General features: G+C 42.3%; 2 protein-coding genes across 5 annotated transcripts in view; one reads left to right on the top strand and one right to left on the bottom strand.

Moving 5' to 3' along the window:
- gng8 (guanine nucleotide binding protein (G protein), gamma 8) overlaps positions 1-26,607 on the bottom strand; it is a 757,718-nt gene that overhangs the window by 98,784 nt on the left and 632,327 nt on the right. The gene's annotated exons all lie outside the window — the stretch shown is intronic.
- nrg2a (neuregulin 2a) overlaps positions 755-26,607 on the top strand; it is a 60,104-nt gene continuing 34,251 nt past the window's right edge. For 3 of the 4 annotated variants that reach the window (XM_037268995.1, XM_037268993.1, XM_037268994.1), the window contains exon 1: positions 755-1,746. In XM_037268995.1, coding sequence (XP_037124890.1) covers positions 1,323-1,746 — 424 coding nt within the window. In that variant the 5' untranslated portion in view covers positions 755-1,322. Of the gene's footprint in view, positions 1,747-20,829; positions 21,239-26,607 lie in introns of those variants that run through there. The other variant, XM_037268996.1, reaches the window with a different exon arrangement.

Below are 26,607 nucleotides of genomic sequence, written 5' to 3'. Positions count from 1 at the left end.
CTTTAATTCACAGGTATGGACACAAAAATGGAAGGGATTTGGGGTAATTATGTAATCATTGAGTGAATGCCGAGTCAAGCTTTATTCATCTGGCATTCACACATGTATGCAGATCCAATTACACGCTCTAAATTGAATTAAAAGTCAGTTTGAATTCTATGTCAGCCTAACCCAGGCCAATATACAGTAAAGGAAAAATCTATAAAAAATGATCATGACAGTTTCGTATCATTTTCAAAATTAACGAAATTAAGTTGTGTGGGACTGAGACGCTGCCCACCTGTTAGTGTTGTAATTTCAACACTTGCTCTGCATTCGTCATATCATGCAAGCTCTGGCCAGAAGATGTCACTCTTTCAGGATCTTTACAGTACAACTCCGCATTTGCGACCGAGACGTTGCCTTATTAGCTTCCAAATATTGAAATTCCTGCAATTTGTCCCCAATGCTGTTGGGGAATGAAATTACATTGTTAAAAGTAATTTCCAGCGGATGTAGTTCTTCAGCAAGGTCTCATAGAAAAAGTCATGGCAGCGCATATAGCTTCTGTGAATCGCCTCTCCTAGACTTGTTTATCAAACTACACCATGAGGTGACCACCCTTACAGGATCTGGGCTAGGGGCGAGTGAGGAGTTGGAACCTGTGGTCTTTCGGCTGCATGCACACCTTCTTCCATCCTGCATTGTGTGACGACCCCCCCTCCTCTTTCTCCTCCTCCTCCTCCTTTTGGCAATCTGGTCCATTTTCTGTGGGTCTGTGGAGAACGGGGGGAGGCGGAGAGAGCCGCGGTGGAAGGCGGCGTGCAGGACCACAATCATGTTTTAATCCTCGGAATCATACCTGTGCTTTTTCCCATGCTTCTGAGACTCGAACGAGCAAAACTTGTGGGCCCACTGCAGCATTTTGGCGTCTTTTCTTGCTTGAGAATCCACGGCTCTACCCCCACCCCCCTTACTGCAATATTTGGGCAAAGATAAGAGAGTCAAGGCTGCCATGGCAGCATAGGAGGGGGCATCCTCAGCCAATTTCTCGCTCCTCCTGTCTATGATGCCTTATTGTTCCTATACGAGCGGATTTGGGAGTCAGCATCATTGTATGTCGCACCGCCGCACGCCGACCCGTTGGAATTAAGCGGGGATCAAGCAGCGGATCCCGATGGCATGGACACTTGTGCGAGGTCCGCCGCGCTGCCGAGCCACTGGAGCCCCCTCGCCGTCTCCTCCTCCTCAGCCAGCCCAGCACTGTCGCCATCGCCCCGCAGCCCCGAGAGCCCCGCCGCCGCCGCACCGCCAGCAGCCACTCACGAGCCACAGCAGGCGGCATGAGGCTTGAGTCGCTCGCACCTCTATCCATGCTGCTCATCGGGGTCTCATTCGCCTGCTACCCCCCGACTTCGGATTCCCTGCAGGACCGGGCGTACAGGTCGGCCGTGGTGATCGAGGGCAAGGTGCAGTCCACGCCGGGGAACGCCTCCGCCGAGCCTCCGCCGCAGCCCGGCGTGCACGTCCAAGTGTTGGACGTGTGGCCCCTCCACAGCGGGGGGCTGGAGCCTCAACAGCTCGTCACCGTGCTGGGGGAGTTCGGGTCGGAGGCTCCGTGCGCTGACGTGCAGAAGAACCACAAGTATATCTTTTTCATGGAGCCCACGGAGGCGCCACTGGTCTACAAGGCTTCATTCGCGCCCCTGGACACAAGCGGCAAGAGTCTCAAGAAGGATGTTAGCAAGATTTTGTGTGAGGACTGCGGTAAGTGAGACCATGTATTGTGGATTACCGGCGAACCCGGAAGAAAAGCATACTAGCGCAGCTTCGTGGGCAACATCTAGGTGTATACTTTTGGATATTGTAGCCGATGTATGGTTCACATTCAGTGGGTAGCACCTATGTGCCTTTGAGGCGTCTATGCAGCAATTTTCGACAACTCTCGCAGGCTCTCATAGCCCACATGATCAATCAAACTCTCTTTCTCTCTGCTCAGCTGCATCACACATGCGCCTCGCACTGTTGCTTGTGTGCAATTGCACTTTGTGCAGATCCAACTATCTGCATCCTGCATCCTACCCCCCTCCACCGTGGAGCATCCACTGCATCGTTTTAATACCCCAAATGTCCTCGCTGCTCTCTAACCTTGCAGGGACACCTCGCTATCCTAATTGGGCTTGGCCCCTGCTTCAGTACCACGGACAGCGACCGGTGGCACGCCATCACGTTGCTCCTGGCAAATAGCTTCCTTGGCTATATTTAGGTTCACACCCGCTTTAATGCTGTAACAGCATTCACTTTGGCATAGCTCAGCTTTGTCACAGCCTGTTGTTTGTTTTCACAGCTTGTTGTTCGATTGGGAAAGCAGAGAGGTGTACTTGTACAGCGTATTGCTGTACTTTGGTTTACTTGATGACGTGTGAATGAGTATGAATTTTTCACAACCACCCAAAAAAATAAAAAAATAAATGCTGGGTTGTTTTACTAGCCCAGTCACTTGCTGTGGAGTTTGAACAGATTGTTACTTATTTTATTACCCAGCAGATTGGGTTAAAGATTGGTTTGGGCTGGCTGAAGAGCAGAAGCTGGTGGCCATTTTAGATTTGTTGGGGAAACTTTCATGTTGATAATAAAATTAGCATTATTTAACACATCTATTCTGGTAACACGGCAACTCAACATTCTGGGTAGTTCGTACCCAATGTTGGATCAAAATCTTGACCCAATTTTGCTTTTTGGGCTGTCCCATGATCAAATCTTCTCCAAGTGGTGTAGAAAGTGGTCAGATGGTCAGATGTTCTTCTGTGAATTTGCTCATGTGGTCACTGATGTAATTTGAGTGTGTATCGTTTCAGTGCCGCTTGGCTTGTCGTAACAAGAGAAAATCAAAGCTGAGTGATTTTGCTAGGTTAAGCGGCCTATTGATTAAACACAACACACTGCTGTTGATTGCAGGAGGAAGCACATAAGTAGGTTCATTTAGAAAGTGTGCATGTAGCATATGCACACGTTTTTTTTGAGGGGGTTACTATCACAATTCAAGTGTTCTGCCCAAGGAGTGTGTAGTAAGCCCTTAGTGATGTCTCCAATTATACACACAGTGTACGCCACGCTCCTCAGCAGCGTAAAACAAGACTTTAGTCCTCAAATGATAGCGACAGGTCCTGTAACTGGATCTCAAACAGTTCCTAGTACTTGTCAGAGTGACATCTGCAAAGGCCTGTAACAAGGCAGGAGGATGGGAGAAGGGGAAGCAGCTCTTCTTGTATTCCTTCATGGTACTGGGCAATTTTGATACGCACGTTCTTGAAAAGCAAAGAAAAAAAAAACACATCCGGACATCATCCTGCATAGTCATTTTTACTTAAGAACATAATGTGCTCTATCCTGCTGCCCTCTTCAATTCTTAAATCCTCTTAGCTTGTCCCCACGAGACATAGATGCTTCCCTTTTTGTCACACTCACTCCAATGCCCTGCCTTTTTAACTCATGTCCCGATTGGTGAGGTAACACTAAATGGACCCTATTGCTGACTAAAATCAGCAAAATCTTGTCAGTTGTGTGTTCAAAAAGTACCATGTTCCATCATATTGTGTTTTCTTGTGACCTTAAAGTCTGTTTACTAATGGAAAATGCAAAACACCAAAGACAAGCTAACGAATAGCATGTGTCATAATGTTATAACGCTTAAAGAGGTCAAACTCATTTTTGTCACGGGCCGCACTTTAAGCACGTGTCCTTCATGACTGTCAACTTCTTGCTACAAAACAAACTGATGCATAACTAGTTTTGAAATCAGAGACGAGTAAAAAGTGTTTAATTATTTAAAAAAAATTGAATGGTAATAAAAATTGCTAGCAATATCTCTATTTTTTAAAAATGAAGAAAATTTGTAATTTTAGGATCGACACATGAAGTCAATTTGTCTTTGCGGGCCACATGAAACGACGTGGCGGGCCGTATCTGGCCCCCGGGCCTTGAGTTTGAAACCAATGTCTTAAAGCAATTGATATTTGAATACAAAAGTCGACAGGTAATGTAACATTCCTCACACGCATATCTTCTTTATCCTTATTAGTGGTCAATAGAGCCCGGACCTTATATCATTGATGAGCTTATCTCTTGTGTAAGTCATCCCTTCACTCCCCATGCTGAATATTCTCTTCTCCCTTGTCAGGACAAATCATGACAAAGCCAATCCCAAAGCTAGACAAACAGTCTGTCCCCAGATGCTATGGTCTCTATTCCCTTCCAACCTTCTCCCATCAAAAATTTGGATTCATCATATCTGAGATCATGTCTCTTTTCCCAAAGAGCAGCAAAACATAATGTCTTGATTTTACACTTGACCCAGACGCCACCAATGAGTCCAAGCTCTACTTAAAGCTCTTGTGCAGAGTTGCAAATGCTCCCTAGTGTGTTTATCATGGGACTGTACGTACTGTATTGTTCTCCTTGTTGTTGTCTGGCTCCTAAGGGCTGTTGAGATAAAGGTGCTATTTGAAAAACATCCATGCAACAAATTCAGTAGAAAACAAAAATCTATTTTTGCCATTATATTATATGTATTGTAATGCCATTTTGGTAGATTTGATTGAGCCACAGGCAGACAGATTATGAGCGTGTGTGGTGGATGTCATCGTATTTTATTGTATCGTATTTTATTGCACAAGTGTGCACCCCCTTTAATTGGGATGTGTTCAGAATTAACCAATGACACATGGACTTGCATATTTTCTCTTGATCCATTGAAACAAGTTTTCAACACTTTAGACGTAATTCCAAAAGGTATGTTTGACAAGTTCAGTCAAAATTGACATTATTTATATATAGATTTTTTTTATTGGATCTCATCAGTTGGATCTGACATTAAAGAAACTGCAGTTACAAAGTGAAAATGATATGTATGACAACATAGTCAAAATACTGTAAAATACTATTTAGTCTAGTATATTCCCTAAAGGCCCAAAGTCTGGCTAATGACACACATGTGGTTACAACCCACATTTTTGTCTTTGTAGACGCTGAAGGGGAAACATATTGTAGCCTACTTTTTGCACTGTGTGTGTAGACAGGTGGGAGCGTGACTTACATAAATTTAAAAAAAAAAGAAAAAAAATAGCACTTAGCATCCACTTCAGCAGCATTCATAGCGATAATTAACAAATGCGCAAATCATTCTGATTTATTCCGTTGTTCATGAAGGCTACTTTTTTATAGGGAGTAGTAGATGAGTTGAAAAGTGTTGTTGCAACACAAATCTATCCACGGTCGCAGCTGCCGAGCCGAGCGAGGTGGTAGACGAGCAGACGTTGGCCCCGGAGCCGTTTGTCCTTTTCCGAACGGTGAGCATTCATTGGTTAAGCTAGACGCTGAAGATGAGCGACGCTGTGGGCTCTCCTACAAACCTGCAAGGTTATCTGGCAAGCAGTATGAGTCAACACGCGTCTACAGATTGCCCATTATCCTGTAAATATTACACTGAAGGGCAATTTAGCCAACAGTGGTTGATGGTGACAAAGGTGCTCATTTAGTGGATTTCACCTCGGAGATTGTGGCCCAGCGCAGGATGTTTGTTGAGATAAGAATGATTGAAATGTTTATGACTGCCAGTGCTGCAGTGCCTCTTGTCCAGGCCAGAGATTGAGGCTAATGGGAGTGACCAGCTGGGAGTGCAGATCTTTCTCCATTTAGGTTGATACTATAGCTTTGTGTCGGTTGTTTATGTTCATTCACGCTGAATCTCTGTCCTCTTCATCTTTGCTTCTCTGCTATTGCAAGATAACTTGATGAATGGGAAAAAAAGATCCGGGCCATTCCGAATAACTGCCCCCTCATTTTTTTTTTGGTCTCGTTCACTTTAGGGCCCATTTACAAAAAGGGTTATTTAAAAAAGCCACTATTAATACATAGTGAATGTTTTTAGTGTCTAGGATGAACATTTTGAGGTAAATCAGTGATAGCGGACAAAAAGGAAACGTGTGCTGGGAATACAAGCTTGTGTCTGACTTTTAAATTTTTCCTTCATAGGATTCGTAGAATCAACGGGACCAAGTGGTGCAAAACATTTGTTGTTATGATTTTAGACTAAGATAAAAAAAATTGTAAACTTATTTTTGACACAAGTCACTGCTTGTTTTTTTGTTTTTTATGTCGTGGCTTATGTAGGAATTACTATTTGTGAAAAGGATTAGCACAAGGCATGTCCACAGCCACTCCTGCGGAGTTGCGCTATGTCAAAACAACCAAAAATAGCCCAACTGTGTTTTAAGGAGTAGCACAGGTCACTTGCGTGTTCCTTGTCAGACAGGCTCAATTTTCAACTTGTCTTTGTCAAACCTTTGGAGGGGATTTATTTTGCTTTGTCAACCTGAGGACATCTAATCCAAGATGTTTGGACTGGCTAAGGTTATAGGTCACGTGGTTTATGTCAGCCCCTATAATTGTTGCAACTTTCAGATAACCTATTATCATTTGGGAATGTTTTTATATTTTAAAAGTGCAAAACCAAGCAACTTTTCTCATATGTGATGAAAATCCATTTCCAAAGACTCTCTTTAGCTATGATTTAGCACACAGCAATTAGGCACGTGATAAAAGCTCCAGACATCACACAAAACTCAAGTTATCACTCTCCAAAATGGATCTTAGTCACCACCATGCCACGCACGGACCCTAAGTACCTGCACTTTAGTTCTACATGGGTGATTTAACAAGTCTTGTGTGGATATTTTTCCTCCAGCTTGAATGTCTGTTAACATGCCCTTTGATTTCACACGAAGCAAAGCAATGCTTTGGATGATTATACATTTCCATGCTATAATACAGACATAATGTCTGGGCTTGCACGAAATAATGGGCTTACTCGAGGATCAGCCGGATAAGAACTATGAGAGCACGTTTGAAATGCCGAGCACTTTAAAAGCTGGAATTTATTACTAAATTAATCGTAGGGAGTGTGACGCATAACTGTAAAACACTTGAGTGACATTTCTAAAGAAAGAGATATTTGTGAAGTCTGCATGACAATTATGTTGCATGGTAAACCTTCTCAAAGTGTTTTCAAAATATTCTTGTAAATGTGTTTTGTGTGCAATATTTATTCTTCCTAAAATCCTTTGCACATGTCCTGCTAGTGATGAAGCGACACTGGACTTGGTAAACAGCTGGCGGAATCATCCATTGGACACAAAAGGATTGTGATACGCAGTGTGAAGGCAGATTAGTGTTACAATTAGTGCATAATGCCCCTGATTTATAATCTCCTCCTAATCTCTATATTGAATTAATAGAAAGCATGAAAGCTGCTTTGGTGATAGCAAAACGGTCTCGTGTTGCCTTTGTGTGCATTTTCATTTTACGGAAGTCGTAGTTTTACTTCACCAGTACAAACTACAAACACACTAATAAATAATTATAATGACTAAGATAGTGGAAATAAAAAAAATGCTTAGTTAGAAATAAAAAGGCCTTTTTAAAAAAAATAAAGATTTTAATATCGAATTAGATTGTACAAAAATGTGCACAGTGAGCACACACTACTACAATATTACTGCACTTATTTCTGCATGTCTAACATTTTTAATGTAAGGTCAAAGGTCTGCTGCATAAATGATAGAAACCCACATCATCTTCATTTTATGACTACATATTTATCACTACAATTCAATTTAATTATAGCCTTGTAAGAATTACAAATAAAAATGGCTCCAAGAAGATGAGGTAAATATGCAACTTAAGATATCATTATTTTTTATGAGGGAAAAAAAATTAAAATATGAGTTGAACCCACTGAAGAATGTTGCCTTCACCACCATGAGGCAGTATATGATCAGAATCAGGACGCACTAAAAAGTTGCAAAGGAAGGGGCCTGTTTGGAACGTCAGCAGTTGTTTGACTCGCTGAGCCACACTGAAGTGGCCACAGTCCAGGACATGTGCCATTTGGATGTTTCTTTCCTCAACAAAGAAAGCCATATTTCCATTTTTTGGGACCCCTTGCTGTTAAGCCTGTTAGTATCGCAGTCAGCTATAAACAAATATGCTCCTCTGATTCAACTAACAGTAATGGCGTCCCTCAGGGACGACCAACCCCCGGACACTTTTGGGCTGTCGCCAAAAGGATCCAAGTCGTTAAGTTTGAGAGTTGGATATAAATGTCAATGGCTTGCCTCACGTCTGCATTTCTGCAGAATACAAGACGGATGTAACTTTTAAATACAGTGCTATTAATTGGAGTGCTATAAAAATAGCAGCTAGCATTTACAAATCTCAAAGAGGCAAGAGAATAAGATCAATCTACTGTAGCGTATATTCAGCAATTTACAGCAAATAGAAGCAGATACCAGCTTATGGTTATTTAAATTTTCAAAAATGCACATATGTTCCAAATACAAATCCACTACATAGTATCCATGCGCACAGAATGGTCCTCTACTCTCTTCTACATGTGTGTGTGTAGTTTGTATCTTTACAAATGGCGTCTTCCTGCTTTGTGAAAGCAGTTATGTTTACCCCGCCTTTTGAATCATTTAGTAATTTGCAGCTATCTTGGGCTGCAATACTCTTCCTTCACAGACTGCAGCTAGTGCATGTAATTAAATATTGAAAGCATTTTTTCCCCCTTTCGGTGCACAGCTCAAGAGGTGGTTTGATTAAAATGAAGCCTTTTAAATTTCAAGAAGAATAGCAAAACTTGTTGGAATAAAAGGTAGTTTCTGTTTCTTACTAATATATGTACTGACAACCAGACTACTGGCAAAAAACCTGAGACAGAATCTGCCAATAATTTATTCAGTATGGTTTTAGTGTATTCAGATTTGTTCACAAATATCGACAACTCCATTATGACCCCTATGCATTATCTTTTGGCAATCTATCTCTGGATCGAAGCACGGCATCACCGTAAACAATGCAGTAAGCTTAATTATGTAATGATAAAAAAAAGAAAAACTGGGGTTAAAATTTAAATCTTTGACACACATTTGACTTTGTCGCTTGATGTGTCCATAGCACCAGTGCTGTTGCCAGGTGTGTCTGTCTGATTGTTTCATCATGTAAAATTAAACTAAGGTTGCTCAGTTTCGAGAGGGCGGGTTATGACGCTGGGCAAACATTTTTACTCATCATTACGTCAATGGTTTAATGGTGGGTGGCGGAGTGCTCTTTCAGGGAATCCGTATAGTTATATAAACAGTGTTGTTGTTCCGTTAGAGTTTAAATTTAGAGTGCACGTCAAATATACCTTGTTGATACAATTTTATAATGACTCAGATGTTGATGTGGAACCTCTTAGTGAAGTCAGAAAAAGATTTTCCCCGGAGCATTTTTACTCACCAACATTGTGCTACTAAACAATGTTCATGTGGCAAATAGCAGAAGACTTACATCACTAGTTTTTGAATTTATGTCTTGTCTATGTCCGAAATCCTCTTTTTGCCAGGAGGAGGAAAGATCGTTATGAATCGGGTTCACCTTGATAGCTGCCAACATTTCAAATGAGCCAGATGTTGTATACGCTTTTGTGTTGTTGTAATTGAGTGCGTGGGATGTGATTTACAAATCTTTGCTCTTTTTGCGTGGTCAGTGGTCCAATAGCAGGTGGTAGTGCGAGTGTGAAGGACGCCTCGGGAGATAACCTTTCACTGCACACTACCTCACCGACATTAATTCACCACAAAAGCCATTGAGACTGTCCGCCAACCTGAAACCGCTGCCTAAAAATAATATATCTGCAGGTTGTGACACAGTCTAGCAGCTTGTGTTGGGATAATGAAAGCAAACAGATACTGCTGAAACAATAGATTTTCAGATATCGTCAACCTGTATTATTAAAAAGAGCACATTATTTGCATGTCCATATTTAAAATAGCATTATTGTCGCACATCTGCTTAGGAAAAACGATTTTCCTGTGAGTTGTGTTTTTATTCTGTCTACAAGTGTTGCTACACTTTTTGTGTTCAAATATTTGTTACTTCGACGGTTAAAACATTGTGTTAGCATTGGACTTTTTTGATCCTCTGCTTTTCTGATCTCTGTAGTGTTGCTGTGCTAGTTTTTCCATTTATGTATTTATGATAAAAGTAAGTTTTTTATTTATTCATTCACTGGAATTTGGACAAATGAATGATTGTGAGGATGTAGGTGTCCCATCAGCTTGTTATTGTTTAGGTGCACGAACCAATGGTGCATTAGGTAACCTTGTGTACATGTTGCTCCAGGCTACTTGCGTCATCCTCTAGTTTCATCTGGCGCCGGTTTCAGTTTGGAGATGCTTACGATTTGGCTTAAATCAAACTGCTTTCATCCTCAGGTCAAGTGGTGGCCACAGTGAATGTCATGGTGGCTTTGACTTGTATGCTATAATGCACATTACAACGTAAGGCCACTCTACCCACCAAATAATAATAATAATAATAATAATAATTTGTATCAAAATGCCTCGATGGACTTCATAAGGCATGTCAGTAATTTGAGAACTTCCTATTTCCAGATCTGTTTAGACGTTTGCTAGTGATTGGGTGTGATTTTATTTTTTCTTTCTTTCATTCAGCTGTTAGTTTTGTAAATATGCCATCAGTCAGAGTTTGGCAAGCGTATGGTTGTTTTCAAACGCTTGAGGAAGCGATTCCTTGCGGCCCTGGCAAAATATCAGACACAAACCGAGTTTTGTTACACCTAAATGAAACACAAGTATCAGCTGTAAAAGTGTCGAGAAAGGCGATAGGAACTTCAGCAAAACGCTTGGGAACAAAAGGAGCATGGGAAGGGCAACTGTGTTTGTGTGCAGCGTGACGAAGTGTTGAAAAGAGGGGCTGCCGGCACTCCTGCTATGGGCGCCTCCCGGTGTGTTGAAGGGACGTGTCCGGCCATGTTCATCCCACACACACACGCACACACACGCGTGCGCACAGTACATATTCTGAGAGGTTTGTTTCCTCAGGTATGCTGTAGGTGTGGATTGATGTGTGTCTTAACATGAAAAGATTTTAAACCGAATGGAATGGCTTGTTAGCTGTGCTTGGAGTCTGACCAAGAGGCGGCCATGTTTCCTCTCTTTTCATGAAGGGGGGGTGCCCTTCTTCTCCAGAAGAATTGAAATCACACATGCGCTCACCACTTTAATAGGAAGGAGGAGACAATCACGCTGACTCATCGGCAAATATCCGTAAACAACTTGACACGCTCGTTTTGTTAGATTTGTGAGTATTTTTGCTTGACTAAATGGACACCTGTTGTGTGTATATCAGGCAAAAACTGTGACATCATCATATTGCTGAATGAGTAGCTTACACATTCAGCTCTGTGCAGCCAAACACAGCACAGGTGCATAAGTAAGAAAGACATATTTCTTTCCGATATTTATGTCTATGTAGCATTCATAGCGCCCCCCTGCTAGGACTGCATTTGAGTGTGTTTTGCAAGTCGGCTGTTACCCCGTCCTCTAGCCGATGTCTTGTGCCCTTCCACCGGTGCTCATTATTGTCTTGCTCTAATCTGGAGGGGACAGCATGGGCTGCAGGAGTGTATTTATCTTCCTGCACAAATAGGACCTCTTTCCGTCTGCTCCCTGCTCAGCTTGTTGTTGAAAGATAGTGAGCAGCGAAGAGAAAGCTTCACTATGGACAAGTGCGCGTGCGCGCCGACGCACGGCTGAACCGAGATGTGGCCCCAGCTGGCTCGGACACAAGCGAGCTCGCCATCACCTCACTGCAGCAAATGGAGGAAAAAAAGAGGACTATATCGCCCTTGATATTGATACGCTTAACAGCGGGGGGATTTGAGCCTAAATGCAAACAGAGGTCAGATGTAAGAGCAAGTAAGATCAGAATTACATCAAGTCACTCATGTGTCACCTCCGTAGCCCCATTTCCGCTGCCGCCCACAACCCCCCCATCACATCCCATCACATCACATCTGTTGGGATGTGGACTTTTGCTTGGCATTGTCTAGGCATGTTTCTTTTCATTCCCCTTGTTGTCTCCATGACATTCGGCTCACAAGCAGGCAGTTATCATACTGCGAGTGGCGATGGGCCAGGAAAGCGAGCCAGTTTGCAAACAACACAAAGCATACCTTGAAAATTAGCGCAATCTCTCCTCGTGGCCCTGTCAAAATTCAACAACGCCTTTCGCATAAAAACTGTCAGGGAGCTGATTGCTAACCCCCTCTCAATTGCGATGATAACTTGGTTGAGTATATTCATATTCGTGGTTCGGAATTTATAAATTCACCTGTTGCTGGACTGTAGTTTTAAGGGTACAGGCACAAATGTTTTTGGACATATGATACTGAAGTTTGGGATGTATTTATGCTTTGAATAATTAATATTGGCAATCATAATCACTTTTAGGGGTGCGTCAATTGTTTGCAGGTATTTGTTATTCCCAATCAGGCATACAATGCCGCTCAGTTAAAGTCAATTGGGATAAGCGCTAGCTAAGCAACAACGCTACTGATAGAAAATGTACACCCTTAAAACTGTGGGGTTAAAATTTGGACGGACTTGGATGAATATGGCCCAACATAAGGAAAAAAACAAAAACCCTGATTTGTTTTTGTGCAAAACAACCCAGGAAGTTGTGCAAAACAACCCAGGAACGTTTTTAAGGGTGTAATGTTAAAAACATGAAAAAAAAGCAATAAAACACTCTACCTAAACTATGTGAACAAGTGTCGCGACTGAGTGGGCAAATACAAAACACATGTCTGGAGTTGATGCTTTGACACCTGCTGCAGTGAAGTCGTGCTGTACACTGACGTCTGGTGACATCATCCAGGTTTTAGGTGACTTTTCAGGCAAAGCGTTTGTCAAATTCCCAAGACTGTCTGGGCCTTTGTTGTAGAGGTTGAGTTTCTGAGTTGCCCGTACCAATAGTGACCATTCCAAAATGTATTCAAGATTCTTACTTTAGCAGCTTTCCAGAGTGATTCATGCCGTGTTTCTTCTGTATTTGTTACCGTATGTAGTTTCCGTTTAGCCATTTTGCAATGGTGTGACGCCAACAATGTTTATTTACATGTCTGACGCTGTTAAAGTATCACCATCTTTCCTACACACCCTACAATGGAAACTGAAGGCGGACTCAAATAAACTTTTTCCAAAGTGTTCCATGTCGAGATAACTTTAATGCTTGGCGGAACTCTCGGTACTAACTTGATGACCCAACAGCGCTCTTCGCTTCCTGTTACCCTCGTCTAGCTTGCCCAATGGCGGCGCGGTCGACTTATCAATCTCAGTCTATTCGAGACCGCCTCCGGACCCGTGTCGTCAAAAGTATGATCTCAGCGTACGTACATTCGTAGCGGCCTGTTTTCCAGGAAAAGCCTTCCACTGATGAAAAACAAACAAGCAGATAAGCCAAGTTCTTGATAAGCTCACGCTCAGCCACAAGGAGGCGAAAAGAGAAATGCAAATGATTCTGACCGAAGAACTGCTTTCACTCTGTGTGAACCTCCCAATGTCCTTCCTTACTGTGACATGTTTGTGCTGCTCTAAAAGCACATTCTGGAGATAAAGGACAAGTGCAAGGGTGCAAAAGGAATTTGATTCCATGTGAAGAATGCAAAGCAGAAAGCGGACGCACGTCTGTTTTTCAAGCTGCTCGCTGATAAGGCCTTTGTGTGCTTTCTGTACATTTTAGCAGCTCACAGTTGATTCTAATCATGCATGACTAAATTGTTAGGAAAATGACTTTTCACCCTCAAATTTAATTACGGTCACGTGATGTATTCACAATTGCCAAGCAATTTTATATCATTTCACAGGACAATCATTTTGACCAATCGTCTTAAAATAATAGATTTTTATATATATATATTAATATATATATATTGTATTTATTTTTATACATATATACAAAATATATATAAAATATATATATATATAAAACATATATATAAAAAATATATATATAAACTATATATATATATATATATATAAACTATATATATATATATATATAAACTATATATATATAAAAAAATATATGTATATATGTATAAAAAAAAAAAAAAAAATATATATATATATTTTGGTTTTATTGACATTCTTAGTAGCTAGTGTTTAAATGCTCATTCTTAATTTGAGTGATTTATTAAATCGTGTGAAATGTCACATATGCACCTCGCACATCATTTAATCACATTCAGTCATTCAGTCAGAATAAGTCAATTGTTCTTAAAGCCTCAGTGATGTCAGTTTATTTCTACTATTTTTTTTTTCTTTTTTCAAATACAAAGACCCCAGCGACCTTCTGCCTTCAGTGTTTCCACAATATTTTGCTGCTATCTTATATGCAATCTTGTTAACAAACAAACCCTTTCAAGCCACTGGTGGCATTTAGCACAAATTAGCTCCTTTGCAACAGACGTGTGTGTGTGGGCGTGTTTGTGAGTGTAATGGGAAAAACACCGCTGTGAGACAAACGCACCGTCCCTAAAAATTCTTCTTTTCGCTTCGGTTGAGCCACACAGAGTGGAAAACAGGCCCACGTCCAACACATCAATGGCCCATGTGCTTCTTCTATTTACATGTGGATGCACCTGTGTGTTTGTACGCCCGCGTGGATGTGCGTGTCTGAAGGCGTATGTTTGCGTTTGACTATGACAGTGTATACTTTGTCGACCCGGGGACACTCAGATTGAGTGTGTGTTGTTCTCTGTGATGAGAGCACGCATATGTGTTTGCGTGAAGACCTGCTTCCATGTGGGTGTGTGTTTGATAAACTGTGAGAGCATGTGGGAGACTGTTTGTCTCTTCAGTCGGGGTGAGAGCGGGAGAGAAAGAGCAGAATGAGGAGGTGGATGGGATCTGCTTCCAACCTGTATCTTCAAGTCAATCTACTCACAGTCACACAAACCTCTTTATCGCTCCCTTAGACAGAAGGGAGGGAGACAAGCAAAGAGACGGCAAGAGAGAGAGAGAGAGAGAGAGAGACGTGGTACTAAAAAAAAAAAAAAAAAAAAAAGAATGTCATAAGTGGAAAAACACAGCGGGAAAATGGAGAGGGATTCATTCCGGCAGACTTAAGAAGATAGAGCGGATTTTTCTCACTAAGAGGATCACCAAAAGTCATCAAAGTCGTGGCCAGACAGCTTTTAATATTTGTGCAGTTACAGTACAGTAACTGTGTTTTCACCAGTCACTTTATTAGGTAGGTATGAAAATATCTAAAAAAAAAAATATATGTTTAAAAAAAAAAACAACCAGCCTCAAAAATATGTTTATGTTCACAAAAAGCCATCTCTGATAGAAATTTTCTCCAGTGTTAGCAAGAGCAAAAAGTAAGACAATTTATTACAATCAATTCCTGTGAGTGCTTGCATTTTTAAATGATCACTTCTACAAGGAAATCACAACGCCTCATCAATCGAGCTATTTTTAGAACAGGTTTTGTCACGGATCGGAATGGAAGTGGAGCAGGGCGACCAAGTGCAGCTTGGACCAGGGTTTATTGGCGGAACTCAAATTACAGACTCGGTAAACTGACATAACTCACTAACAAAACCTAACAAGACTGACCGAAAAAGACGTGAAACAAAAAGGCAGGGTGACATTACCAATGACAGCAACAGGAACCAAAAAGACATCACGACATTAACAATGATCCGCCAGGGAGTGACACACAGACAGGACTTAAATACAAGACAGGTAACAAGAGGCAGGTGAGAATGATCACACTTATCATGGGCACACAGGAGGGGAGGGGCGAGCACACAGACACACGGACAGAAACTATGGTCATGATCGGGGACGAGTCGTGACAAGTTTGTGGTCTTGCTCCAGTGGTCCTTGAGGGGCGATGACCCCTGACTATAGCAACTGTAGTGTATCATATTTCTTGAATAGTGACACTTTTAAACAAAACTGGGCCCACTTTTAGATACCTTGTATTGGATTTCTGTACCTAATAATTTGGGTCAATGAATGGGAAATGAATTGTACAAAGAGGAAGTCAGGAGGAAATTGCCTCGCTCTGCAGAATTGCTGCAAACGTTTGCACTCACATGCCGCTTCTTGCATGACAAAAATCTTCATCTGACAACCTCGTGGTCATAAAAAGAAGCAAAGCTATAAATTTGGTATTTAGGCAATTAGATTCCGTGTCTGCCTGAACACGCATACCGACCAAAAAACGCAGATAGAATATCAACCTGCCCCCCGATTCACACATTTGTCTGCAGCTTTCATTCACAGTGCAGATGATGATGGAGTTTGCTGGATCACATCTGGCAATTGCGGACTGTCTAGGAACACGTAATTCCCTCCCATGCCCTATTGGCTGATGAGTTGCTATGCTCCTCTCTTGCTCCTCTCAGCCCCAATCAAAGCCATCACGATATGAGTCAGCATCAGCAGTCAGGCGCACCGGTTCCAACTCATCCGGTGAATGTGTGGGGGGAAAACGGTAATGCCCTCACAGCGAGGTGGGATAGTGGCTGGAATACAGCGGGAGAATTTACCAAAGTGAGTGGCTCGAGCTCCGCTGTCATTTTCTCCGAGGCCTGGAAAGCGGAGCATGCTCAGTGCTGACACTGGTGTGTCCCTGCAACTCCTGCCTCCCGCCCCCCCATGTGGGATGCTGCCGCAGTGTTTCCCAGAAGGCTTGGCACAAGAGACTCTTAACAGGAGCGACACGGAGCTCTACCTTCTCTGTGCTGTGTCAACCTTTTCTTGTCCATCCTTTCTCACTTTGCCCTCCTCCTCTCACGTTTTCGCCGCACTTTCTCATTCCCATCTTGTCTCACCCCCCCCCCCCCCGCGTCTCCCTCATCTTGGCTCCGCCCTCATCCACATCTCACGCGCTCCCGTTGCTACCCTTAAGACTGCGGTTGCCATGGTGACAGCAATGTGCTGCGCAAACGTCAAAGCGCCCCAATCCACCCAGGATGACTTCCTTGTTTTTTTTTTTTTTTTTAACAATTGCATTCCAGCCATAATTGTTTTGGATTCATCCATTCATCCACCTACTCGTTTCGAGCCGCAGGACGTCATCTTTCTTTTCTTTTTTTTTCGATTTGTTGTTGTTGTTTTGTCTGTGTCCCTGATCTCAGCTGTTGCCAAGCAGCGCTCGCTCACATTTGGATACCCAGCTGACCTTGGCACCGCTGACCTTGACAAATGAGCCCCTCCTGAGGGCCTCAACCTGTCACTAGCATTCATTTGATTTCATTTCATTCCTCAATGCCTCGCATCTTTTTGTCATTCATGCCGAGGAGACGTTTATAGTAACACGTGGAAAGCGACGACCCTGCCGACATATATGCTGAAAGATTGATGTTTTATACCCCCCCTTGGGCTGCTCTGAGCACTGGTAGAGCAGCTGGACTAGCAGGTTTTTAAATCTTGTCATCAGACAACCTGCATATGCATGTTCACACAACTGCATGGTCAGCTCAAGATAGGTAGTATAGTGTTTCACTTACAATATGTTACTATCATGGCTGCCTTTTTCCCTGCATCACCTCTTGGTAGGCTCCAATTAGTTCTTCACAAAGTCAAATTTTATGACTCCACACTGAAAATTAATTGAAAAAGAGGTCATTGATAATAGCTGACATGATACAGTGCTGGCCGGAACCTTTCCCATTATACAGCTAAATGTGATCACATCCTGAAATAGCTCGTCACGCTACACAGCCTCAGAATTTGGGATTTATTTCCTCCCAGAATTTCTTACAAATCTGTATTGGCTAAATAAGAAATAGATTTGAGCAACAACCTTATGCTTGTTGAAGAATGGTAATGTCAAGTTGCGCAATACGTCCGTCCACCGTGCTGCCGTGTAATCCACCTTTCACACTAAATCACTTCCAGCCCCTTTATAACCCTGAGCGCTATAAGAAATGTTTCACATTTGCTTGCATGCCTCCTTTTGAACATGAATACAGGCCGTCGCTAAAAGATCACCTCCTCTCTCCTCTTTGTTAATCCTTGTTTATTCCTGTTTCACTTAAAACCGCCCCCAACACCCCTGACTTCATTTGTCAGGAGCTAAGAGTTGAGACAACATGATGTGCGCTAAAAGCAGGCATTACACACTGAACTTTACCCATCCGCACTCTGTTGGCAAGAAGCAGACAGACCTAAACAACATAGGCTAATGGCTGTTTAAAGTCATTATGTCCGCAAAGATAAACTTGTATGAATGCGAAAGGCCAGGAGTGTTGTTGCGCAGCATCACGGTGATGATGTGCAGGTATTCCGCTGCTCAGCTCCATCACACTGGAGAGCTGTCTCTCCTTTTCTGGGAGGGATTAGGAGGCCTGCAAAGCTGCATGAACTGGGACATACGTACAAAGGATCCGTGTCAGAGCATATAGGGCTCGGGTCTTTTTTGTTCAGAATTTGCTCTCTACGAGTCATGCCACTCCCACGTTGGCCCACTGACCCCGAGCCAAGGACGGCCCACATCTGTTGAAAAACAGCAGATGCTCTAGAACGTCACTAGAGTTTATTTGTGTAATGGTGTTGTGTTACAGTATTTTTAATAGGATGAAATAGGCAGCGTGGTACACAAGGCAATTGAGTTATCTGGCCGTTATCAGCCTGAACACTAGGGGGCACTGTGTAAGAGGAATACATACAGAAGATAAAAGAAGAAGAATGTAGTCATAATGTGTGTTTACCACAACACAGCAGTAAAAAACAAAAGTAATATAGTGGTATCGGTGCGGTGGTATCGGAGTACACAGAGTATCGGTGCTTCCTTAGCAAGCTTAGTCTGCGTTTCTCATGCTCGAAAATGCCTGCACAAGCTATTATCCGACCTTTTGCTCTTTTCCCCCTCAATTTAACGGCGCATCTTTTTTTTTTCTCCGTTTTTTGTAATACTGCCAAGTAGCACGCAATAAATGTCACACACATATGCGTTTGTATTCTTAAAAGCTACAAAATAATTTGTTTCCAGTTGAGCAGCAGCCCAGAAGGTTTTGCAAATAGTTTGGCGGAAAGCCTCCGTTTTGAAATACACACCATTCCAGCGGTTCATATCTTCTGACATTGCTTCTACGGACACATTCGGAACGGCCGGCTGTCGACAAATTTCACATTTCACAAGCTTGCATGTTTTGGGGATGTCTGTGTTACGAAGTGCCATCATCTTGATTTCCTCATTTCCTCTTTGCGCTGACATCACTAATACTCGCATTTCTGACGCATTCATAAAGCACATGCCCACCCACGTGCACACAGACCCAGCGAGGGTCCCGTTCTTAACAATGTGGGGGGAAGTGCGTGTTGATATGTGGTGGGTGGGGGATAGTGTGGTAGGGTGGCGGATCTCTCCACACTGTAAGGCCCCCTGCAAGGACTCGGTTACCTCTGCTGACAGATTAGATCATCTGCAACAGCCACAAGGAGGAGAGAGTAGAGAGGGAAGAGCAATTAGGTTTAGCGAAGCACCACGTCGGACCAAACTAGCGTGTCAGAACTTGGCCACACGTACGCTGACCTTTCCTACTATTCTTGCGTCGCAGATGAGGCGTGCGTTGCCGAGTGCATTGACCTGTTAAGACATGACCCCTGAGCTGCCCCTTACAAAGCACCACCACGCCGCCGCCGCCGCCTCCTCCCGAGACATGTCAAGAATTCTCCCAGGGTTGCACTCAGACAAAACCAGGGAGAGCCCAGCAGATGACTCATGCACACCTTTTTTTGTTTTGACTTTGAATGGCCAGGTTGAGAGTTGCATGAGTCTTCCCTTCGCTCAGTCACGGCCTTAGATAACCTCTGACCCTTCTTAGTAGCTTAAAATGTTCCGAATATGAAAACTAATGCTAAATTTATGGGGCTGCTCAGATACACTCCAACATATATCAAGTTCCCCCTTGTCCCTTATCAGTTCTATTTTTTTTTTCATATTCTTACAAGTGAACTAACTGTGGCATGTGATACTCAATCGAGAACAGACCTCAGCTAAGATTTAACCTGTAACAAAATTGATTTATGCTGGACAGTTCCTGTTTTGCAAATGATGACAGGAATGTACCATTCGGAAAACAGAAATGATTTTAAATACAGTTTGCATGTGCATTGAAGGCCAAAGTGTACAGAAAAAAAAGTGTTATTTCAACTATTACCTAAACAACTCATTGCTCTCTTGCTGGCCTTCACCTCAGTCAAGTTCTTGCTTTCCAGTCCCAACATTTCCCGCCTATACATGGACGAGACCTCACGGGCTGAAAACGTTTTTGCAGAAGGGTCTTGTCTAATATTACTCGGAGTTTCGAAGATACGATCTTGTTGAATGAATCTGGATTCTTTCCTGCGCATGGGTATCGGTGACACCTGGCTGTAACGTGGACTGCGAGGGAGATGTGCATCCACGGGCGTGTTGCGACTCGCTTGGAGTCGAGTGGGAGTGGGGGGTGGAGTTGGGAAGCGTGAGCGCATATGCGTGTGTAGGGATGGGGGCGGGGGAGGTAGTTTCTGACAGACGAGAAGAAGCAAAAGATGATTTTGTGTAATTTTGTAAGAAGCAGTCTGTCGCTGATTGGGATCTGACTTTTGGCACCTCATCCCCCCCGCCACCAATTGTCTCTCCCCTTCACACGCATCTCTGAATCTAAGCGCGTCAAATCGGACCCAGATGTGAAGTGGCTTGTGACCCGCAGACCCCCACCAAGAAACTTGGTCACACTTTGGTCATTACTAAAGAGAGAAGATGCTCGTCGAGGAAATTCTTTTTGTGTGGTCTATGTTGGGTTTTTTCCAGAGGGGGCGTCGGGGTTTCCTTGTTGCTCATTTGGGCCTGGATGAATCACGACTTAAGATCCAGTCAGGGAAGAATCAATTACCTCAAAGTGATGGGAAATGCCTTCCGCTACCTCCTCCCTCCTTCTCACTTCTCTCAAGCCGTCTCCCCACCTTTTCTATCCCTACTTTTCCTCCCTCTTCCCTCCTTCCTCACTCCCGCTCTGCCCCCCCCCACCCCTCTCTCTCTCTCTCTCTCTTGCTCACCCTTCTGTGAGGAGTAGGTGGTTCCTTGCTGTACTTGATTGGTGTGAGTCTATATAGGAGGAGAGCCGCTCTTACTGGGCTCATAGTCTGCGGGTGCCCTCTTGCTACACATCTCCCCCCCACAGGACTATCTACTTTTTTTTTTCCTCAAGATTCTTCTTTTATTTTGGGGCTCTTTAACCAAGAGGATTTACTTCATTGTGACAGCATGACGGAGACTAAGAAGAAAGAAAAGAAAGGGAGAAGGAAGGGTGGTAAGAAAGGGCAAAAAGAGGAAGGTGATCCCACTCAAGGTAAGAAGAAATTCAAGGTGCACACTCATCTTCATATTTGCATGGAATGTGAGGTGAGGGAATAAAACAGAAGTTGCTGAAGTATCTCTCTCAGCTTGTCAAAGCTTGCAGCCAGGTTGTCACATGGATGTGTCTCCGAATGTGGACAGCGTGTAGAGACACATCTGCTTCGGCGGCAAGCTGGAATTGTAGGGAAGTCGAACGGCGTGATTGGTGTACTCAGCGTTTTGTCTCGGCCGTACAGATATGATCAAAAAGCTCATTTGTGATTTAAGTAAATGTAAATTATGTTGATTCATCATCGTTCCCGCAGATCAAACATGATCGGGTTGTCTGCTTGACATTTTCACTCTGGAAGTATTTGTGGAACGCAATGTAGCGCTGTAGCTTAGTGCACTTTTGGACAGGGTTAATAATTGATCAACTTCTTGGTAGATGTCAGTGATGACAAGGTAGTGCGTCTTGATTTTTTTGTTTTTTTTCACTTCCATGTCAGCGTATTACTAGAGAAGCTTCCTAGTCACAAGTGTAGCAAATGTGCTTGCTCACTGGTGGTTGCATGCAAGCTGCAGCATGTCACTGTAGATTGACCTCAGGTCATGGGGAAGCCCATCCCCTGTTTGACTAAAATTGCTTTCAATAGGACTCTGTGCCGTGACGTTCTTCATCTTTTCCCGTCTTCATTTGAAACATGTTCTTTTTTTTTTTTTTTACTAGCCACAGTTATAAAATCAGTTTTAATGACATTCCGCACTGTGATAGTAATCTCGAAATCCTTGCGTGCTTAGCAAATATTTTGGGGCAGCATCCTCATTCATCAGCCAGCGCTGCAGTAGATCTAATCAAATGACATCTATATGACGGGTAACATTCCAAATACTAGTTTGCATGTTCAAGAGCAGCGTTTACTAACTTTCAAGGTAAGAAACAAATTTAGATAAGGAAAATCGGAAGGTAGAAGTATCCCCCAAAGTATTAATTTTCAAATAATTGTGATTTTGTCTCACTTTTACAGGCTCAATTTGAAATCTGGGCTTGTTTCACCAAACTCTGATGTACTCGCAGGAAGTCATGACTCACTCTATTTACGAATGGCATCAGGTAGTTGGAGGTTAAGTGTTAATTTAATTTAATTTAATTTAATTTAATTTAATTTAATTTAATTTAATTTAATTTAATTTAATTGTTCTGCCAATCACTATATGTCACTGGCATACATTGATGAACAATGTCAAAGTCGTAATTAGTAAATAAAAATGTTCTTTTTTCTTTTAATTTAAAATTTTCATCTATATTGGAAAATGACATTAAATTTTCACGGAAAATAATGTTAAAAAAATTCAACTTCTGCTTATATAGTGTTTATCTTCACAGTGCACATGGCATCAAGTTGAGTGAGGCTGTGAAATGCGTCATGCGATTGCGAGTCTGCTAACGATCTGTAATAAGTAAGTTGCCTCTTGTAATTATTCATGAGTAAACGTCACTCTGCTGAGAGCAATAAAACACGTTCTGAAGAGGCGATGTAGTGTTAGTAAAAAAAAAAAAAAAAGCGATGATGAGATGTCAGTATGTTATTGTTATTTTAAGGCAAGCCTCATATAAAATGCCTTCCAGTGCAGTAGTGCCATGCCTGTATCTCAAATCATAAATCCCATTCATCTGTTTCAGCTACCGGAAAAAAGCAGTCTACATGTGATGCGCCACCGTTTGTGTTCAAATATCCTTTGCTCAAAGCAAAAACAAAAACAGCCAAACGACTTGCACCAATTGTCTCAATTAAGAATAGCACCCAAAAACACTTCAATCCTTTCCCACCCTCACAATATGCTGCATTATTTCGAAGTAATGGCGCCTTGTCCAGCATGTACTTGCACATGCGCACGTCAATGTGTGTCTAAGAAGTGTCAAATGTAATTGTATGTAATCTGACCAATGAGTGGCCTGTCAGCCAACAATATAACAGCCTTACCCGCTCTTCATCTGTCCTCTTAAATTCACACGTTTTTGAAAGGATGTCATTTTCCCAGCAGGTGTTTTAGTGCACCAAGGAGCCCTCTGGTCACAGTGAAAAGCAAAAAAAATATTAATATCCAACCCTAATATCAAACCAATATGTAATTTGAATGACTTAATCTGCTTCTAATATTAAAAGTATTTAGCAGACTTAAGAGAGGTTGAGCATGATCTAGGACATTTTGCAGCAGTAATATAACATGGAGATTTTCTTTCAAGATGGAATATGTGCGTGCATAGCGGCTGAAAGCTGACACTCTCATGAGAATGCTAACAAAGCTGCCAAAATTCATATTGATGAAGAAAAGACACCTGAGGGGGCGTAAAACTGGGCAACTTTGTTCTCATTCTTTCGTTGAATCGGAGGCCACAAGCCCCTTCATCAACTTTGACATCAATGTGTCGAAAAGACAGGGGCACTTGTCAGTTTGCGCTAGGCCTAAATAAATATTGTAATTGTTCTGACCATCTATCTTGCGTCAAGACAAAACACATGTTTGCGTTCGGTGCTGCGCTAGCTCTTTTGTGTGCGTGCACACATGGGGCTGCTAATAATTGGTTGAGGAGGTAAAGAACCTCTTTCATTGTGTGCCAGATCTTTCTTATCATGTTCAAACACCTACCTGGCATTTTCCAGTTTTAATGGAAGCTACAGCTCTTAGTCAGAAATAGAATGTGCCCCCAATCAAAGGAGCTTGCGACATATCAAACAATTTGGCAATGTGCACGTACAAAACGGAAATCTGATAACAAAAACACCTTACAGCGACTTTATTCATCTCTAAGCTGCAATTACAGCCCTTATGTGTCGAGAAAACACACTAATGCATGTCGAGTGAAGGGAAGCTCTCAAAACGTGTACACACATACGATAGCAAAATTGAAAATTACTAGAAACAATATTTGGTGCAACTCGGCTCTATATGTTATATTATCATATCTTTTTTTTAGCTATTTGGTGCATCGAGAAGGATGTTACCAAGGCAAAGCATTCGGTTCCTTCGCTGATCTTCAAGCGTTAGTCAATGTCAGGAGAATAATCATCCTTATTCATTTTTTTTTTGCAGCTCTTTTTGTGGCACAATTGGTGCATTCAACTTAGCTGTGTTCCAAAATAGTACGTGCACTTCCTGAAGACAAGTCATCAACATGACCGGCAGTACAAAGCGAGCCTTACTGTCAGTCCAGAACATCCCGCTAAATGTATTTTTCTATTTCATTGACATCACAAGCTATTTGGAATTAGTAGCAATGATTCTACCAGGTCAAAACTGACAGTTTGGATCAATCTGGCCTGGCAGGCGGTAATATTCTGATAAGTAGAGTGACATCAAGTATTGAGCGCCATCCTCCATTATTTGTACCCAAGAATATTCCGGGATGCTTTGCAATATAAAAATGCGTATTGAACTGAACTGAACCGTGTTTGTCACAAGAAACTACACTACAGTCATGGCCAACTTCCAGTTCAACAATATAGTCCGATGACAGCCACACTCAACAGGATAAACAGCATACAAAGTAGATGACTGGATAAAAGGAGGGATTAGGAATCATTTCTGTGCAGGAACCTGTTGACAGAAGAATCGAGGATGCGCTGTAATTGATAGAAAATTGCCATAATTGTTTGTTTTTAAAAGGCAGACTGGTGCAATCAACAACTCTTATTCCCCGACACACACGGCACTCACCAGGCTAGCTACGTCATGCCTGCTACACACATTCGTGGACACAGATACTACAGTGTAGAACTTGAGGACGGCAACCCCAAGGGGACAAAAATAACACCTGCAAATAATAAATATTGTTTTTTATTATTATTTTTATTTAATCTTATATTATTATTATTATGATTATTATATATATTATATATATATTTTTTTTATTATTATTGTCATGTAATACCACAACATATTTGTATCTGATTATAATATAATATAATATAATATAATATAATATAATACAATATAATATAATATAATATAATATAATATAATATAATATAATATAATATAATATAATATAATATAATATCATGTCCCCATTCATCCAATAGTGACAGTATAATGTTTTTGTGGTATGTTTGTTTTACTTGAAAATAGTCCAGTTGTAACCTAGCGCAATGCTACAAATTCTACTAAAACAAGTTAGCACTGGAAAAGGCACTGTGATGATGATTAATGAACAGTCAGCGGGAGAAAGAAACCATGTGCTGTTATTGTACAAAGTGGCTTTATCGCTGAGGCTTTGAGTCATATCGAAACGATGCACCAGCTAATTATCTGGTGAAAGCGGTTCCCTTGCTCGTGTTTGAGAAATGATCTTTTGGAACAGATGTAAGAGTACACAGACTGGTGTTCACCATCGGCCCAATGCAAATGGTGTTTCTGGAACTGTCTCATTGAGCAATTTGTCTCTGGACAATGTTTAGTGAAGTGACATAACACCGAAATAATCTGGGATACTTTGTGCAGAAGTCAAGGGGGGGGGGGGGGGGGGTCCGGGGGTTACAAATGCATGCTTCAGATTCTTCCCTTAAGCTCCTGGACATAAATGAGAAATGTTGACTCAATCATATGAGCAATTGTTAATTCATCAAGCGCCTTTTTTCTTGTAGTGGGTGCTTGTCGTGCCGACTTTTCCAACTGTTGCCCCCCCCCCACGAGAGCTAGCCGCTGACATGCCACACAGGCCCGGGCTCTCGATTTTTTGCCTTTTATTGTCCACGTCTGCAGCTGCCCTTTCACTTCAAAAGCAGACAATCAGGCGCTTGCAAGAGGCCCTGAGTTTATCATTGCTGCCTGACACATTTTTCCACAGGTGTCACAAAAACGAGACAAATCACGTCTCGGGGCTAGAAAAAAGGACTTAATGTGAGCGCGGTTGACTTGCGCTCTACTTCATGTGCGTCCACCAAACATCTCCTGTATGATGGTTTCCTCATCAGGCGACCCACAGAGGAGCCAGCGTCCACTGTATATCACGCTGCGTGAGCGCTGCCAGAGGGTTCGTGGATGTCATGTTGCGTAGATGAAAGAGCCTTGAAGATAGACGTGAATATGAATCTCCACGGAGTACCGTCAAACATCTGCGAGGGGAAGGTAGAGCAAAATGACGGCGCCCTGTGTCCTCATTACGTTTGTGCTCCTTCTTACACATCTGGCTTACCCATAAGTGTTTCTTCTAGGCCAAGAGAAAACATGTTTAATTTACTTGGCAACCTGTGTTGAGGTAAAGTGCTAAACTTTTTTTTTTTTTTTTTGTATGGAAGAACTTCATTCCTGCTGGTCTCTCAACTGATGACAGGATGACAGGCTTTCCAAGTCTGGCAAAAATGAAACGTGTGAAGCCAT

The sequence above is a fragment of the Syngnathus acus genome, chromosome 14, assembly GCF_901709675.1.
Source record: "Syngnathus acus chromosome 14, fSynAcu1.2, whole genome shotgun sequence".
NCBI lineage: Eukaryota > Metazoa > Chordata > Actinopteri > Syngnathiformes > Syngnathidae > Syngnathus > Syngnathus acus.
This window is presented reverse-complemented; position numbering and strand designations above follow the sequence as displayed.